The sequence below is a fragment of the Gopherus flavomarginatus genome, chromosome 4 (assembly GCF_025201925.1).
Source record: "Gopherus flavomarginatus isolate rGopFla2 chromosome 4, rGopFla2.mat.asm, whole genome shotgun sequence".
In the NCBI taxonomy this organism is placed as follows: Eukaryota; Metazoa; Chordata; order Testudines; family Testudinidae; genus Gopherus; species Gopherus flavomarginatus.
In genome coordinates this window covers 2,565,426-2,584,308 of record NC_066620.1, presented here as the reverse complement: position 1 = coordinate 2,584,308, position 18,883 = coordinate 2,565,426, and the positions used below count along the sequence as shown (strand labels likewise).

The 18,883-nt window shown below is 40.5% G+C and overlaps 1 protein-coding gene across 4 annotated transcripts in view; it reads left to right on the top strand.

The window, feature by feature from the left end:
- Nucleotides 1-18,883, top strand: part of ANAPC1 (anaphase promoting complex subunit 1) — a 75,211-nt gene that overhangs the window by 41,229 nt on the left and 15,099 nt on the right. For all 4 annotated transcript variants that reach the window (XM_050951158.1, XM_050951157.1, XM_050951156.1 and 1 more), the window contains exons 27-39: nucleotides 2,433-2,551; nucleotides 5,362-5,633; nucleotides 8,465-8,699; nucleotides 10,062-10,153; nucleotides 11,224-11,358; nucleotides 11,539-11,621; nucleotides 12,157-12,235; nucleotides 12,898-12,972; nucleotides 15,238-15,314; nucleotides 15,574-15,664; nucleotides 15,762-15,815; nucleotides 16,342-16,535; nucleotides 18,501-18,587. In XM_050951158.1, the coding sequence (XP_050807115.1) occupies nucleotides 2,433-2,551; nucleotides 5,362-5,633; nucleotides 8,465-8,699; nucleotides 10,062-10,153; nucleotides 11,224-11,358; nucleotides 11,539-11,621; nucleotides 12,157-12,235; nucleotides 12,898-12,972; nucleotides 15,238-15,314; nucleotides 15,574-15,664; nucleotides 15,762-15,815; nucleotides 16,342-16,535; nucleotides 18,501-18,587 (1,593 nt within the window). The remainder of the gene's footprint in view (nucleotides 1-2,432; nucleotides 2,552-5,361; nucleotides 5,634-8,464; nucleotides 8,700-10,061; nucleotides 10,154-11,223; nucleotides 11,359-11,538; nucleotides 11,622-12,156; nucleotides 12,236-12,897; nucleotides 12,973-15,237; nucleotides 15,315-15,573; nucleotides 15,665-15,761; nucleotides 15,816-16,341; nucleotides 16,536-18,500; nucleotides 18,588-18,883) is intronic.

Genomic DNA, 18,883 nt, shown 5'->3' with positions numbered 1-18,883 from the left:
CTTGAAATTACATTTTCCTCCATTTTACTTCTCTGAATAGACATGGTATCCTACAAGAGCATTTTGGGACAGATTCTAGAATGCTGCGGCTTCTGTTGTGAGAATGAAGCATTTCTATGGAACAAGAAGGGCTGGACGGGAGAGAGTGCGCACCCTATTAGCATGGTGACTCTGTGATTGGGTAGTACATAGTACACACCATGCAAATGCTTTTAGTGGCTGAGATTTAAATGAGTGTAATCACATACAACAGTATATCTTACTGTCTGTAATAACTAACCGTGCAGCAGCAAATCCAGTACAACGGCAGAGGTCCCTTTGTGTGAACAGTTCACATAAGAAGTTTTGGATTTCAGAATCAAGGACTCTGAGCTTTAATGTGCATAAGCACTGCAGAAAGTCCATCTGGCGTGCTCCAGAGACTCAAGCATAGAGTGTAGGAAAGGTTGTGGGAGTACATCACGTTGAAATTGGAGAGTTCCATTCTCAAAGCAGTTTATGGCATCCTATCTGTGTCAGGAAGTAAATGTCGAAAGTGCCCATGCTGGAAAGACCTGTTAAGAAACATGGTCAATCAGGCTCAGAGGTTAAATAGAGACTATTTTGTCAGGTAGCCTTGAACTCCTCCGGCATGGCATGTACGGACCTGACGCGCTGCAAGGCACCCTTTATAAGTATGTGGATAGTGTGGCAGTGTCTTAGGAGCTCATGACTGTCTGAAGCATGAACTGGAAAGAGAGACCACACCAAATTCTCTTCTCTGAGTGCTTTCTGCAGAGAGGGCAGGCATCTGAGTTTTGTCCTGTGGATCTTCCTGCTCTGTTCCCGTGGAGGGGAAGCTTGTGCCCCTTATGGATCAGGTAGACGATTTACCTCTCAAAGCCAGCAGAGGATGATAGATATGGCATGGATGTGGGGCTCTACATAAGCACCATACTTCTTGCACACAGTCAGTCTGCTTGCCCACTATTTGCCTAGCTGCCATTGACTAACTTTTTCCCCCCTCTCAAACCCAGGGCAATATGAGCCTCAAAGTGTCTCAGAGTGGGAGCACCACATGGTAATGGTGGTTGAAGCAGCAGTAACATCCGCAGATAGGAGCAGGTTCACAGGGGGAGCAGCTGCTCCTCGGCTCCATCCCTCCGAAGCCATCCCCTATGAAACTGGAGATCTGCCTTTTCAGAGAATCATCTGTGGGACCCTAGGGAATGGGGAGCAGAAGCTGAACTTCCTACCTTCTGCATCCCTTCTGTCAGGATTCACTTGCTCTCAGAAGTAATGTGGAGTAGGGGGGAATATTGTCCTGTAGGAAATAGCATATGGACCGAGATTTGGTTCAGATGTGTACTGTGGATTTAATTGGATCTTAGGCTGCTGCTGGTTCACCAGTTAATCCTCTTCTGCATATCGTGAACTCCAAAAAGCCACGGAGCTCTGATTTGCTGAGTCAGCTAGAGTCTGAAATGTGGCAAATTGAATCTTTCCTCTGACCCATGCTGTGGGATTGCTACATGGTTGTCAAACCTTCCAACAAGTTTTTCACCTCAGTTTTCGTAGTTGTCTGTCTACTGATCTTATTTTTGGAGAGTAGTTTATTTGCTGCTCAGAGGACATTTATTTCAGAGCATCATTAACTGCTAAAATTCAGCAAAAATAGGAAGTTAAAGGAACATAGTGAAATATTGTCTGACTTAAAAAGCTGAGCGATCTTATGAGCCTCGAGCATTGTCTTCTGAGTAAATCAGAACTTTGCTTCTGTAGAAGAGAACTATGGTCAGCAGTCTTTGAATGTTATGATTCATGTTGTGTAAGAGCTGGAATGTGGTGCGATCGCTAGTCATAGCAGGATGGTACGTGACAATCTTTCGTTTGCCTCCTTCTATAGTGTTCCTTTATCTGTGTTTTCTGCTATGGCTGATGATTTGTAGATAGCATAGAATTTTCCATATAAAGCTGTACACTCGTTAATGTATGTTAGGTTCGTCCCAACATGATTTCAACTGAAGTATTTATTAGATGGGAAGTTCTTTGGGAACAAGGACAGTCTCTGTTCTCTTTCTGTGCAGCGTCCGGGCCATGGCGGGGACTGCTGGGCACTATGGTAATACTTAAATAATAAGTAATTATTAATTATTAAACAAGAAAAAGAATATTTAAAGCTAACTCTTTAAGGACTCTCTGGGGACATCCCAACCCTTGAACAGTCACCTAACAAGGCAATATCCTTTTGTAGGTTTCTTAAGTTTGCCGCCTTCTTCTGGTGAGGTTTGCGTTTATAATATTGGCTTGGCAAAAGAGCTCTTTACTCTCATTCTGAGAGAGGATTGTCCCATTGTACTGTTTCTGTCTGGGATCTGCCTATATCTTATGTTGGGAACATGGTTGTGGTAAGCATTTATTTTTTTGTTTTCTGTCTTTGATTTCCATTACAGGTTATTACAGTTGTGTCAACGGACTATGGCGCTCCCCTTAGGCCGAGGAATGTTTACTCTCTTCTCATATCATCCAGTGCCAACAGAACCGCTGCCTATTCCTAAATTGAATCTAACTGGTATGTTGTTCAGCATTTTCTCCATGGTTTGATTTTCTTGAGTTAAAAATGATAAAAGCCAAAATAACCTAGACTTGCTAGCTACATAATGCCTTCAGCCTGCGAGACATGTGCTTCGGTAGTGCCCTTGCAGTCAGCGGGACTCTGCATACTGTGTGCAGTGAAGTATGGGCTTAAGTCTCTGCAGAGTTGGGACTTGATGTCTTTAAAAGCTACTGGTACTTGACCAAAATTGGAGCTCGCAGGAAAAATCGTTTTTAGTCCTTTACTCTCACTTCGGTGTTCCCAATTGTCTTCATTATGTGCAGTGTCCGCTTTAAGCAGGGCTGGTGTGTGTACTAAACCTGGGTTAATGTACAGGATGAACGTGTAGAGCACAAATTCAAATTTATGATGAGTAGTGGTTGCTATGACTGCTCCAGGAAGCATTTTGTATGCCTTGTATGGTATGTTTCTAATAGACTTCAGCAATTACTGAACAATATTCTGTGCTGTGGGGAATTCCTGAGCCTACTATACTTCCTCTGTACGCTCTTGAGTTCTCCTCACCAGACTTTTAACACACTGGTGTTTCCAGACAGGCCAGGCAGTTTCAGTTAGTTTTGTGTCTGCCACTTTATCTTTCTATCATTAGAAAAAGAAAATAAAGTTACAATTAAAAATATAGGTTATGAGCAAAATAATTACTTGTAAAGATTCTTGAAATGGATCATAAGTAACAATTCTACTTACAGTAGTTCTCACCAATTACGAATAGATTGAAATGCTAGATAAGATGGTAATTTACCCACTACAAAGTAGAAGGTGTCACGGTGCACTGGATATGTATTTCACTTTGCATTGTAACATTTATTCAAACCAGAAGCACAAACCAGACCTTGCAGGGTTAATTTTGTTTGGCTTTGTCTTTTTCATCCTCACCAGATGATGCAGTGTCTCCGCTTTCCCAGGGTCCAATATGAAGTCGGTAGAACTGCTCATGGTAGTGATCCCTATGCTTAGCAATGTTCTTAGGATTGGACCTTAAAGCAGATCGTGTTTTGTTAACTGCAGCTTTGCATTATTGTTAATAAAGCAAAAGATATATAGTGTTCCAAAATCCCCAGCTGATCAGTAAAATAAGGGAACTGCCGCCAGATGGAGAATTGTCCTTCCTTCTAATCCAAGAATCCTAAAACCAATTCATTGAGTTTGGAGACCTCTCAATATGGTTTGTGCTTTAATGTTTGGAGGATGAGATCCTTGCCCCTGTGAAGTCAATGGGAGTTTTGCCACTGGCTGGAGAAGGGTCAGAATTTCATCCTGATGCTGCATATCACTAATTTAAATATCCTACAACAGTGACCAAATACAGTCTCTTCCCACTAAGGTCGTTTATCCTGCAAATGACTCCAGGTGGGTGCAGGGGTCTGCCCATGCAGTCACTGATTGGAAAGGGGCCTACCTGTGGTAAAACTTTCAGAAGTGTCTCAGTAACTTAGGAACTGAAGTCCTGTTGATTCTCTCCCTATCCCTCCACCCTCATAGTATTTAGGTTCCTACGTCACCTAGGCACTCTTTAACCTTTGACCTATTGGGCAAACAAAACTCTAAATTTTTGGTTTAATATCTAATTGAATTTGAGGAATTTTTGCACCTTCTAATCAGCATTATGGAAAAACACAGGGAAGAGCGAACGTTAAGTATCTGCAAATAATCAGATATTTTTAACTCTGCATTATCATTAATGATGCAGGCATTGTACCTGCAGAATTTTGTGACTGATCTTTTTAAAAAATTGTTCTAACTGAGGTTTAGTTCTTCTAGCTCTTTATACATTAGATCTAGCCACTGACAATATTCACTCACTCCCACTGAACGTTCAGATTTCTTTTCCAGATTGAAATATTGGGCTTATAACAACTTTTAGTTGTGTGGTGATCACATTTTTTGTAAGTCTCAGAGGTAACAGCTGTCTTTAGTTTTCTTGCCTCTATATCATGAAGGACCTTTTAATTTAATTGAAATAAAATAACAGTGAGATCTATGTGTGTCCATGCACACTTACCAAAAGGATACTATGCTTTTTTTGGAAGTTTAGTACAGTAAATATTTTTACAGAAGCAGATTTTATTGTTTTGGGTAAGAAAGGTAGTGTTCCCAGGCTGACTAGTTTCTTCTAGATGAAGCCTAGGTTTTTTAGTTGATCACTTATTCCCTGGCTACAATTATGTTTTTATGATTCCTAAATGACTGACAGTTGTAGTATATTCTGTCAAGGATGAAACTGTCACAATACTTAGCTTTTATAGCACTTTTCATCCTTAGATCTCAAAGTGCTTTGCAAAGGAAGGTAAATATCATTAATCCCCCCTATTACTGATCGGGAACGGAAGCATAGAGATGCCATTATGCTCTGATACGTTGACAGGAGAACTAGGAGAGAACAAGAAGTGGAATGACTTGCCCAGTGTCATAGAGCAGGGCAGTGTCAAAGCCAGGATTAGCTCTTAGGCGCTCTGACTCTCAGTTCATTGCTCTGTCTGCTCTACCATGCTGCTGTCACCTAACAAATCTGTTGACATACAATAGCCTTGTCTTCACAATGAGCATTTTTTACTGTGTTGCTATCACAGTTTTTCAGGTACAGTAACTCTTAAATGTGAGGTGCTCAATTTGAGAGCAATTTCTGATATAAATTAATTGGTGACACATCGCTTAGCATCGTGTTTTTCCTCTGACAGCGGATGAGGACTCTGCTAAACAAAGCCATTTTAAATGTGAGCTAACTTTCGTCGTCGTACATTTTTTAATGATTCTCTTCTGGACAGGCCGTGCTCCGCCTAGAAACACTACTGTGGACCTTAATAGTGGGAACATTGATGTCCCTCCAAATATGGCATGCTGGGCCAGTTTTCACAATGGAGTGGCTGCTGGACTGAAGATAGCGCCTGCTTCCCAGATAGACTCAGCTTGGATTGTTTATAACAAACCCAAAAATGCAGAACTAGCCAATGAATATGCAGGCTTCCTCATGGCACTGGGTCTGAACGGACACCTCACAAAGCTTGCCACACTCAACATACATGACTACTTGACCAAGGTGAGACCTGCATGCAAGAGCAAGAGGGGGAAGTGACTTTCTTGGTTTGTTTTTTTTCTTTTAAAATCTTTGAGTTTCTTGGTGTGAGGGAATGGCCAGTGCTTTCGTCACTCGTCCTGCTAATTGCTGGCACAGTTGTTTGGCTGTCTCAGACCTTCACCACTGTTCAGAACTGTTATCCCTTTATCTCCTGTGATAAATGCACATCATTTTAATTATGAATTATCTGGAGCACTGGGTTGTCTCTACAGGCTTCCTTTGTATGAGGAAACTCTTGTCAGCCAGATACTTTAAGAGCTTGCTTTTCCCCGGCCTAGTTCCAACAGTTTTGTCCTGAAATATAAATGACAAAAGCTGCCTCTGTTCTCTGTATAGGAACAAATAGGTCCAATTTCAGTTCACTGTATGGGATATACATATTTTTTTGTGCACTTGGAACATCCTGGCTGTACTGTCTAGCCATGGAAAGGGCCCTAGATTTTTCTCTTTGGCTTAAGTGACAATGAGACAGCTGTAGGAACACTGAAACAACGATGTTTGGGATCTGTTTTAATCTTGTTTCAAGGTGGGCATAGTACTGAGAGAGCTGTTTAGTCATAACGATTGGCTTACCGCAATGACTAGGGGAAGCCTATGCTGCCTCGTGGGGTACACTTATGGGCAGCATTAAATGCTGTTGATTGCTGGATTCTTCTGCATTGCCTAGATCAGGGGTCGGCAGCCTTTCAGAAGTGGTGTGCCGAGTCTTCATTTATTCACTCTAAGTTAAGGTTTCGCGAGCCAGTCATACATTTTAACGCTTTAGAAGGTCTCTTTCTATAAGTCTATAATATATAACTAAACTATAGTTGTATGTAAAGTAAATAAGATTTTTAAAATGTTTAAGAAGTTTCATTTAAAATTAAATTAAAATGCAGAACCCCCCAGACCAGTGGCCATTACCCGGGCAGTGTGAGTGCCACTGAAGATCAGCTCGCGTGCCACAGGTTGCCTACCCCTGGCCTAGATGATCAGATGGGTATGACATGGGATTGTCTTGATCTGGTTCTGGCCATTCCTAAAGGAGTAGATCCCGTTGCTGATCTTTGCTTTTGCATTGTTAGGTACAGAATAACATTCCTCTTGGATTTAAGACCATAAAATTAGTAAAAGCAGTGAGGAGTCTTTGTAGCACCTTAGAGACTAACAAATTTATGTGTTAGTCTCTATGCCACAAGGACTCCTTGTTGTTTTTGCTGATACAGACTAACACGGCTACCCCTCTGAAACCCATAAAATTAGTGCCCGTTAAGGTTATTTTTATTACAGAAAGCCTTCAGAATGACACATTGTGGTTTTATGCTTTGCTTTTATGCAACTCACCAAGAGCATGTCTGATGGCTAAGTGCCCAATGTTTTCTTGAGTAACTATTAAAAGGTAGAGAATCAAATGTACTCCTTAAATCCAACCTCAGATTAAAAAACTAATAAAAATGTGATTAGACTCACCTAGATCAAAATAATAATGATGATAATAAATGGAAGGGTTGGTTCTTTGTCAGAAACCTTTAGAGCAGTGGTTTTCATTTATGGACACTTTAATAATTTTGAATGGAGGTACGGACCCCTTTGGAAATCTTAGACATAGCCTGCAGACCCCAGGTCGAAAGCCACTGGTTTAGAGTAATATGTTTTTCAGCGTAGGGCTGCTTTGATTTGTATTATAAATATCCAGTCAGCTAACCTGGGAACCTAGGGTTTTTATTTTAAAAACAATGCCGTGATAGAAGTTGGAGCCAAAAATCTCACTCTAACAATGTTTAATATTTGATTTACGAAAGGACGTTACTTTGATATATTGAAGGAGATTTCAATCTGTAATGTGATCGTAAACTCAGAAAAGAAGTTTACTCATTTAGCTGTCAGTGAGAAGCAACCCAGAAGAGTGAGTACAGTGAAACCCCGCTATAGCATGATAATTGGGGTCCAAAAAATTCAATCGCGATAAATGCGGGGTCACATTATAGTGGGGTTACGAAAATTTATCGTTTCAAGCAGGTCATTTTCTCTTGGGCAGAAAACGACTTGCGTTTGTGAACTGCCCATAACGGTAACTGAAAGGGTGTAACAATAATTAGTGACAGCTCAAGCTAATCAATCTGTTAAATGAGCCAGAACCAGACTGATAATGGCTGGGTTTGGACTTTGAGAACCGGAGTTTTGGGACCTGGCAGACTGGGGCTGGAGCAGCTCTCGAGAGATCTGTACAAAGTTGCTCAGCCGACTCCCCTCCACCTGGTGCAGTGTTTGACACTGAGGAGTTGCTGATACTCAGAGCAGAGTTCGTGCCACTGTTTCTGTAGCATCCCTCCCAGCTGTCAGCCTGCTTCAGCAGCAGGGGCTTTCAGCCGTGCAGTGAGAGAGGGAAACACTTGGGGAGAGCAGAGGAGATGTGCAAGGGGCAGAGGAAGAGTGACGAGCAGCTGGGGAGGAGAACGGCTCTTCTCGCCAAACGGGGAAGTGAGGGCAGTGGGGAAGGCACATTTCTTTTTTGTTTTTTTTTTTGCTTCGGCAGTGCTCTGGTCGCTTTTTTTCTTTTTTTGCTTGGGGCGGATGGAGCCACCTTATGATCGTGTTATATCCGAATTCGCATTATCACGAGGTGCGTTATAGCGTGGTTTCACTGTATAACCACAGCTCATCAAAGCTACATAGAAATTATCTTCTCCTTGTACCTTCATATATTACTGCAAGTGTGTGACCTTAAGACTTTTTGATTTCAGCTGAGATAAATGCACTTAAGTTTAAGGTTCTCAGTGATCTTTGATCACTGTCTTTGTTCCCTGTTTCAGGGCCATGAGATGACAAGTATTGGGCTGCTGCTTGGTGTTTCTGCTGCCAAGCTAGGCACAATGGATATGGCTATTACTCGGCTCCTTAGCATCCACATACCTGCTCTCTTACCACCAACTTCAACGGAGCTGGATGTCCCTCATAATGTACAGGTGGCAGCTGTGATAGGAATAGGCCTGGTATATCAAGGAACAGCTCACAGGCACACTGCGGAGGTCCTGCTGGCTGAAATAGGTAAACCACTGCATTTGGAGGTTGTGTGGGGCCTGTGTATGTTTACATGACATTTGCATGACTTGAAAAATTTACCTGTGACACCCAACTAGTTCATGTGAAAAATACCTATGCACCCATGCTCCGCTCTTGTCTCTCAAGCCATGGCCTTTGCAGTTTTAAGAAACAAAACAGCTGTAAGCTGTCTGTTCTGTACTGTATTCAGTTGTAACATTGTCATTATCTCTTTCAAAGTAATTTACTATTAGGGGTGTTGAATAGCAGAAAAAAATATTTATTAAATATATTTGGTGAATTCCACCATTATTAATCTATTGGTAGTAGTAGAGAAACACATTATAAAAGGTCTCATTCAAGCTTAAAGATGATCTTCCAAATACAAATCCATTTGGAGTTAAACACAGAAACGTGTTGTGCATGTCTCCTTGCTTGCCAGTTTGTGCAGAAATCATTTAATCTTATGTTTTGAAAAAAAATTTTAGTTTCCACAAGAGCTGTTTGTGCTGGCTCATCGGAGGCCCTCTGGTTAGTGATCATGTAGCAATTGCTTTTTCTGGTGTTTCTTATGGCCCCCAAAGCATCGTTTGAGGTTTTTTATGGCAGAAAACTTTGTGGGAAGCTCACTCTTTTTTTAATGGTAAATTATTAGATTTCTGTGTTTGAATGTCACTTTTTCTGTTTCTGTGCATAAGTGGTTCTGCTTTTTGTTTTACAGGTAAGCTTTAAACAATGTTACATGTGTATAAATAGTTTAAAAGAGACAACACAGGTTTATTTCAAATCTAGAAATGGGTACTTTTAAGAACAACACTTTCATCTTCAAACTATATCTCTGGCTATTTAATACCCTCAGTATCCGTCAGTTGATTCACACACATTTTCTGTTGTGAAAGGGTGTTGTTTTATGCAGAATATGCTACTACGATATATATAAAATATTGGCTTGTTAGAGTTGTGAGCCACCTTGGGGGGTGAGTGTCTTAACACTTCACAAACCAGAGTAGAGAAATATGCACAATCTTTTCTGAGAGCACATCTTTGAAATGTGCTTCCTACATGTGGTTAGGTCCAGACCTTGCCAATGTGTGCTTCTGTACTGTACTTTGCATATAAACTCAGATTTCCTCCATGTTATTTAACATATGTGCTGCATTTGGAGAGTCCTTTCAGCTGGCTGTAGACAATCCAAGAGGTTAAGAAGTTATTGCCTCTAATTCCATTGATAGAATTTTCCTGATATTCTTGAGTAAAATATACATGTCTGAATTTTGCTATCGCTTTACTAGAAATGTTATATCCCAGAATGGTTAGTTTGGTTAGAATTGCAAAAGGTTAATTTGATGCTGTTTCCTTTTTACAAAGGACGTCCCCCAGGTCCTGAAATGGAATACTGCACTGACAGAGAATCCTATTCTCTAGCAGCTGGTTTAGCATTAGGCATGGTCTGCTTGGGGGTAAGTCCAGTCTTCCTCCTGTTGTAAAACAGCAGGTAGTAGAAATAAAATGGTAAAACGGATTTAATCGCCAAGCTATGAAGCAAAGTTAAAAGAAATAGAATAACGTTATCAGTGTAATCAATGAGAGTCTGACACCATTCAAATTCACTGGGTAATTGTTGGGCCAATGCCTCACAAATATTTGATCAAATAAAAAAGAAAATGAAATGAGGCTTGGCTGTGCTCCTGCCCCCTCAGTGTTCACTTTATGCAGATATTTTAGGCAATGGGTTTATCGTCAGAATGTTGAGAGTCTTGCCCCCGTGCTCAGGATTTAGCTGATCACCATATTTGGGGTCGGGAAGGAATTTTCCTCCAGGGCTGATTGGCAGAGGCCCTGGGTTTTTTTTGCCTTCCTCTGCAGTGTGGGGCACTGGTCACTTGCTGGAAGATTCTCTGCACCTTGAAGTCTTTAAACCATGATTTGAGGACTTCAATGGCTCAGACATAGGTTTGATACAGGAGTGGGTAGGTGAGATTCTGTGGCCTGCATTGTGCAGGAGGTCAGACTAGATGATCATAATGGTCTCTTCTATGATTCTAATTAACTGAAAATAAATGTTAGAGAATATTCCTCAACAGCGAACATTGAACTTGTAAATATGTTTGAATTGAAATCCTAATTCTATTGTACTTCTCCACGCAAGACCCACATGACCTTTGTGTCCAGTAATAACTAACCACACAGTTCACATTTTGGATCTCTCAAACTACTGTGTCTGCAGCTAAGAATTGTTTGTGGAAATCCGAGACAATTTGCAAACAAACTAAATTTGTCTATATGCAGTGGTGATACAGGTTGTCGGGGCCCACAGTTAGATGAATAGTTAACGTTGTCTGTTTATCTGTTTGTTAATATTTGAGGCAAGGACAAATCATTTTTTGCGGGAAGTGGGAAGCTAGATTGCTGTATTTGTGAATTTTTTCACCCTTCTCTTCCAATTGCTTCAGAATTAATTCATTTTTTTTTAATTAGTAGTCATGTATGAAGGGACTGATTCATCTTTCGTTTGTTCCTCTTTTCTCAGCATGGCAGTAACTTGATAGGCATGTCTGACCTCAATGTCCCTGAGCAGCTTTATCAGTACATGGTTGGAGGTCATAAGCGTTTCCAAGCAGGAATGCACCGAGAGAAACACAAGTCTCCGAGTTATCAGATAAAGGTAGTTGTTACATTAGAGAACTTCTGCTAATTTAAGCAGAAATAGCGGTAGCATGTGGGATCTCTTATACATTACCATGGGTTTGCATTCAAATGCACAAAGTGAATTCTGAATTTTTATAACTAGTAAAACAGAACTTTGTCGTGAACAGGACTGAAAGTACATGTTATATCTTGACAGGAAGGAGATACCATAAATGTGGATGTTACTTGTCCAGGGGCAACTCTGGCATTAGCTATGATCTACTTAAAGACTAATAACAGGTATTGACTTTGGCATGGCTTTAATGTTTGTTATAACTTGTAATCAGCTTTTAAACTTCTACATAATTTTAACTTTACCTTGGGTCTTCTTCATTTTCTTTCAAATAAACCTACCATCTGTGATCATCTCATCCAAGCCCATATGTTCTTCAGGGCTAATTATTTTAGAAGAATAATCCATTTCCCCATCTTTTCTAATACCAGTTTTTTTTATAACACTTTGCACTTCTGTGGCCTCTTCACTCAGCATTCTCAGAGCATATAAACACTAACACGTATCTCTCAGCACCCTTTTTGCAAGTAGCATCCCCATTTTATGTAGACATGCTGGCCGTGTTGCCTTCGACTGGGGGAGTTGGGGGAGTTGAAAGTAGATCTCTTGTGCCTTAACTACTAGACATGCTTCTCTTATCAACTAATGATAGCATTAATAAAGTAGTTAATTATTGACTCAGTATGTGGCTCAGTAAGTTCTGTACGTTGCTGAAGTATATTACGTAACACAAACTTAACTTACCGTATTGTGCTTAAATAGGTCCATTGCTGACTGGCTTCGAGCTCCGGACACAATGTATTTGCTGGACTTTGTAAAACCAGAATTTCTTTTGTTGAGGGTAGGATTATATTTTGTTTCATTTTGACATTTATTGTAATGGTATTGAAATGCACTTTGAAAATCTATATGCGACCCTGTACTGAGAAACATCTCAGTCTCGAATATCTTGGGTGATGATAATCAGTTATGGATATGCCAGTCTGACACCCTGAAATAAATCTGACTGTTTCCAGACAATCGTTTTGTTTGCAACTTCCACATCATGTGACTTTTGTTTTTAGTAAGAGAATTTATTCAAGTGTTATATTTTCTGTGTAGCTTTAAATAAAATGGAAAATGTTAAGCAAACTTCTGTACTTTGCCCAGATTAATTCAGTTGATTTTAAAAACCAGTATATGATTTGTAAGACATTGGCATCTACTGCGTATTTGCAATGCAATGTCAGCTTAATTTACATGTGAAAGATATGCTAACTGGTATATTGAGATAGTATATACCACTGTCCCTGTGTATCCAAGTGGAATTTGAATTGTCTCAGCCTGCTCAAGAAAAGAGCTTATCTGCTGATTAAAAGAAGAGGAGGTAAGAGGCCTCTATGCAACACAGTGATTTTTCTGTCCTGTCACCCCGATGTATTTAGTGGGTTAAAAAGACCATTGCTGATGCTATTTACTAATACTATGCTTATTTTTTTCTCCATCCCATTTTGACTTTTTTAGACGCTTGCTCGATGCCTGATTTTGTGGGATGACATTTTGCCCAATTCAAAGTGGGTTGATAGTAACGTACCACAAGTAAGTCCCTATGCTAAATGTGTTTGCCACTCTAATTAACATCTCCCTGGAAAACAAAAGTTAGAGTTTTGATGTTTATTTGTTTCCCTCTTCACAAAATCTTATACGTCCAGTAAGCAGAAATGTTTTCTTGAGGTGTAAGAGTTCTTGTTTTTGGTACAGTAGAACCTCAGTTATGAACACCATGGTGTGTACATCTGAACATTGACTTAATACAGCTTTCAGACTTTACTATGCTGAAGAAAAATGCCAGTTTCCCTTTATTTTTAAGTAGTTTACGTTTAACACTGCACTGTATAATTGCCTTTTTATCGTCTCTGCTGCTGCCTGATTGTGTACTTCCGGTTCCAAATGAGGTGTGTGATTAATTGGTCAGTTCATAACTCTGGTGTTTGTAAACTCTGAGATTCTACTGTAAACAGCTAAAACTCAAATGTGTGTGTGTGTATGTATGGATATAAATACACTTTTATACACATCTTAATGTGTAGAATATCATCAGATAAAACTTCATTAAACTGAAGTTCATGTTGAGAGTGCATATATGTGACTTAAGGGTACTTCAAAAAACCTGGACACTTGACAGTATGAAAAACAAAAGCCAGACTTCCCCCTTACATGTCCAGCCTCCCTTCTTTGAACGTGTGGTATTTTAAAAATATGAGGGTGCAGGGGACTAGGGGGGAAGCTAGAAGCGGAGTAGGGGTAACAGCCATGTTCTTGGAATGATTTATACTGATGTTCACACTCAACATTGGCATCACCTTAAAGAATTTTTTCTTTTGGAATTTCCATAGTTTTTAAAAATAGTCGGGATGTGGGAGTAGAAGAGCAGGAAGCTCGTGCTGAACACAGATGAACTCATGAATGCTTGGTTGGGGAGCATTTTGTGGTGGATCCTGACAAGCCTAATAAAGTTTTACAGAGGGACCCCAACAAGCCTTTCAAGGTCTCCGAGAGGCATGGAATGTTTCATGCTCCACTGCTCCCTGACACTCCTTTTCCACTGTCCTCACAGTCTGCGGGCAACCTTCATCCCTCCTCTTCTGCCCCATTCTGCTGTGCTTCCATACCTCTTTCCACAGCGTCTTCCCCTAGTTCTCTTCTGTGAACCTCACCTGAAGCGAGCGACTGAGGGGGTTCACAGACCTGGGTTACTCAGGGCAGCAGAACAGAAAACCTTTCCTTTCCTTCTCTCACCCTCAACTAATGAATTAAATAACTTAATTATCTCTGTCTTCATGATCTTCAGCTACCATTTGGCCAAAAAGTGTGAATGAGACATGTTTAAAGTGTGATCATCACAAGATACAAACCCTTGGCAGACTACTTGTGGTGTTAACTTAACCCCTTCCCCCTCCTTCCCTCCCTCCCCCAAAAATCTCCTTTTTCCATTGACAAGTCTCCCAAGCTCCGCCTGCTGCAAGAAAGGGCTTTGCCCAGATGGCACAAGCAAGCCCCAAGCTGGGGAGCGATCTATAATAATACTTTGTGTCCATTCAACCAGTCAGCAGTGATTTTGACAGCTTTAATCAGAGGCTAAAATCACTAGCTATTCATTAGTAATTTGTAATTGCCCAGTAACTCGGAATGTACAGATTTACTGTAAAGGATTTAAAAAAATAAACCTGACTGGCCAATAAAAATGTGGTAAGATTAGATTGTAATTACAATGTATGGATAAGCCTGGTACGGTGTGATCCCAATCTTAACATAGTGTTAGTAATGCAAAAAACCCAACCCCAAACCCAGCAACTTTACCTCAGTGTCTCTTTTAGATAAAAAAAGGCAGATAAAGGGATGCTCAGTTTAAAATCCTGCTTTGACTAAACACATTTCCTTACCACAAAAAAGGAGGTGCCAAACCTTTCTTGGGACCAGGGATCAAACATAGCCCATACCACAGTAACTTGAAATCATCTTGATCAAACAGATTAAAAAGCACTGAACTGGTCAGGTACTCTGCTTCCTGATGGATTAGATTGTTTACGTGATAATAGCATGCTTCTGGCACACTAGCGATTTGCAGGATTCACTGTCATTCCCCCAAACTGAACTAGAAGATTAGAATGTTTCACTAAAAAATATTGGCCTTTGTGGGTGAAAGTTGAAGCACTATAATGTACTAGTAGTAGAGGAAAAGCTTAGTTCATAATCCTATAAAACTAACTTCGGATCTTGTATCACTTGTGAAATCCTAGAAATCTGGGAAGGTTCAAGAATGAACAGATATCTCAAGATATTTATCTGCCATGCTTTTTATAGATTATAAGAGAGAACAGTATATCCCTTCATGCAACAGAATTGCCTTCATCAGAAGATCTGAATTTGGAAACACTGGCGTAAGTAATGTGATGACCAAGTGCTGACAGAATCACTGAGAGACATTGTACTAAAATAGATTTTAGATCTGAGGAATGTCACTGAACTTGACTGTTGTATACCTCTTCACACAGATGCCAATGTCTGTTGGTCACCGTTCTGGGCTTTAGTCTCACTTTTTAGTTAACCAAAAGGTTATAAAATCAATGTAACACTTTGATATCATTTATTCAAATTAGGAAAAGAAAAACAATCACCTGTTTCCCGTTTGTTTTTTAGGCAAGCTCACGTCTACATCATTGCTGGTGCCTGCTTGTCACTGGGTTTTCGATTTGCTGGTTCAGAAAACCTAGCTGCATTTAACTGCTTGGTAAGAGGCTGGGTGGTTTTCTGAGATTTGTTGAAGATAACAACTGTGTCCTCTATATCTGTATTTAGCATGTATTTCTCTTTGTTCTTCTTTACAGTTTAAATTTGCAAAAGATTTCATGAAATGTTTGTCAGCACCTACAGCTTCAATAGTAAGTTCTTTTAGATTCTCTCAACAAAAAGGAGCCCCTGGTCTGTAATGCACTTTGATTAAACTCAGTGGAGCTTCAGTGCAAACAAAATGTCACTTTTAGTTCCCATATTACTGACTATATCTACCGACCTCTCAGTTCAATAACCCAGAATCATTAATGATGCTAGTGACCCTTTGTATTTTTCCCTACAACAGTATTATCTGATTTTTCTATCACTGGGAAATAGACCAAATAGTCATGAAGAAAATGGTCCCTTCTTTGTGGGCTGGATAGAAGAATGTAAGCTAATGGGGAGTGTCAGGTGGGAAGCTGACGTACCTCCATATGCTGATGTGTTGGTGGCCACTACAGTGTGAGTTTTCTAGTATGTTAGTAAGGTTGTAAGAATGAGGTTCCTAATGAAGCCTCTTTAATAAGAATCTGCAATTTTCTTTTGTGAGTTGTATATTATGTCTGATGAGAAGCACAAGGAAGAGTGTAGAAGTGTAATAATGCCTCTTCTCTCCCCGCCATATACTTCAAGACAGGTCACTATAACCTTGAAACTTGTTTGAGTGTTGTGCTGCTGTCTCTTGCAATGGTGATGGCGGGCTCTGGAAACCTGAAGGTCCTCCAGCTCTGTCGTTTCATGCATAAGAAGACAGGTGGAGAAATGAACTATGGGTTCCATCTGGCTCATCACATGGCTCTTGGACTTCTCTTTTTGGGAGGAGGAAGGTAACCTGTTATTTCCAAAGCTGCCTTTTTTCCTCTTTTATCTTACAAATTATCTTGTGCTTCTCAAGGATCTCCAGAAGAATAATGACTGTTTAGAGAAGAGTAGCACAGCTTCTGGTGGATTTTCTCTTACTGCTTTCTATACCTTGGTAGCCAAGTTACTTAGATCTCTTCTTTTTGAGAACACATGCTCACTAGAACTCCAGAAGTGTACATCCCTCAGGAATCTGACAGCCCTTATAAGTGAAAAGCTGATGACACAAACAATAGAAACGATTGCTGGTGCTAATGATTTGATTCCTGATTAAGGGAAAACTGAAAAGTAAGAGGGGTTTTGTAGATAGAAGCTATAGATTACAAACCCACCTGTGACGCAGCTTTGATTGACTAACACAACAGAAGTTTTTGCTTTAAAAACGAGGCTTTAAAGTGTTGGTGTGCACATGTCCTGCAGAATGCCTGGCGAGGTCTGCCAGGGCTACAGTGCTACTTTATAGCCCACCATGTGGCCACCTCCAGCCAGTGGAATCTTGCCTTCCATGTTCCTTTGCTGAAAGATGCCCTGTCCCTTCTCTGCAGTCTCCCTTTCTGTCCTGGGGGTACCGTGAAGTGTACTATTGTGGATGAACAGGAAATGCTGCCTTCAGTGGTCCCTGTCCTGTTCCTTTTCTTGTTCTTTTCTTCAGTGTCTCAAGTTCATTTTTATCTCTAGTTTTCTTTTTTTTTAGCTTCCTCTTTTCCCTCATCTTTCTGTCCCCATCCACCAAACTAATTCTCTTACCTGGGATCCAGTTTTCACTCCTTAACTCTCTTCCCTGCTCGAGTCACACAAAGCTTCTCCTCCTCTGCCTCTATTGGTTCCTCAAGCTTGGTTTGCCAGCCCTGCAGCTGCCAGGGCTCTGGGGTAAGGCTGAGTGGTACTAAAGCACAGGCTTGTCTATTGCATGGTCTTCTCACCTGCCCATGCTCAGTGAGCTCCCAGGTGCAGGTTCCTGTCCTTCCCTTTCTCCCACTGGCCAAGGAAGAGTCTCCCTTTATTGCTTGGTGCTGCCACCAGACAGCATGAAAGGCCCAATCCGCCAGTAATGCTAAGGGGAAAGTGTCTGAATGCAACAGTGAACTCCCTTTGAGCTATGATCTAGACAGTGACACTGCCTCTGGCCTAGGCTTTTTGACTGTGTGAACACCTTCGTTTTACAGCAATCAGATGGCCACAGTCGCTGCTTGTTTTATATCAACGTATAGTGGATAATTGGTGTTTCACTTGTACATAGATTAAATCTGCCCCAGAAGAAATCTAGTGTGCAGATGGCCTGCACTGCAGCTAGTCCCATCAGGAATTCAGTCACATTTTAACCTGCTGTAACTTGTGTATACATCTATCTAGTCCTTTTTGGAATGTTGATAAAATAATTATGTCAATAATATTCTACAACAGTGAAGTTCTCAGGAAGTTTGCTGCATGAATATTTCTTTTTGCCCATTTTAAACGTGTTCCTAGTTTTACACGGGACAAGGTAAATAGTAGCACTAAAGTGACTTTGACCTTGTCCAGGTCTGAAAGAAAAAAATCCACTTCACCAGTGACAAGTTGGAAGCGCTCTCTAGTCTCTCAATTTGAGCAGGATTTAAATTTTCATTTAAAAAAAATTTCTCCCTAACGGTTGCATAGATAACTTTCCTAATATGAACAGATGCAGTGGTGTCTTTTAGCTTCTACACTGAGCAAAATCTGTCTGCTTTTTTTGAGTAGAGTTAAAATATATGAATATATATCTGTCATTTTCTATCCATATAAAACATTTGGCCTACTGTGCTAACATTTATATTTATAGAAGTTCATTACATATGTGCACTGTGCTACCACAGTTCCCATTTTCTGGCTCGTGAGAACATACTGGAAATGTATTCGAGAGTTGTGTTGTTTGCCAGTGCTGAAAGATAATAAGTGATGTTTCTCTGCAGATACTCCCTGAGCACGTCAGATTCTTCAATTGCTGCTCTTCTTTGTGCTCTGTATCCTCACTTCCCCATTCACAGTTCTGACAACAGGTACGGGCTAGTTATTGTATATATGTTCTTAACATAAAATAGGTTCTACTTCCACAAAAAATGATCCAGGGATGAGGCTCTGAAAGCTTTTTGGCTACCGGGAGATTAGAGCTGAAACAACTGACGCAAGCTTTCAAATATTTGTGAGAAATGGAGCAGTAAGTAAAGGACAGGGTGACAGTGATGATCAGATCAATGAAGAGATGCTGTTGTGACTCTGTCTGTATTTCTTTAAGAAACTGCATCCTGGGCAATACAACTTGGCTATACAGCTTGCTCTATTATGAAAGCTCACC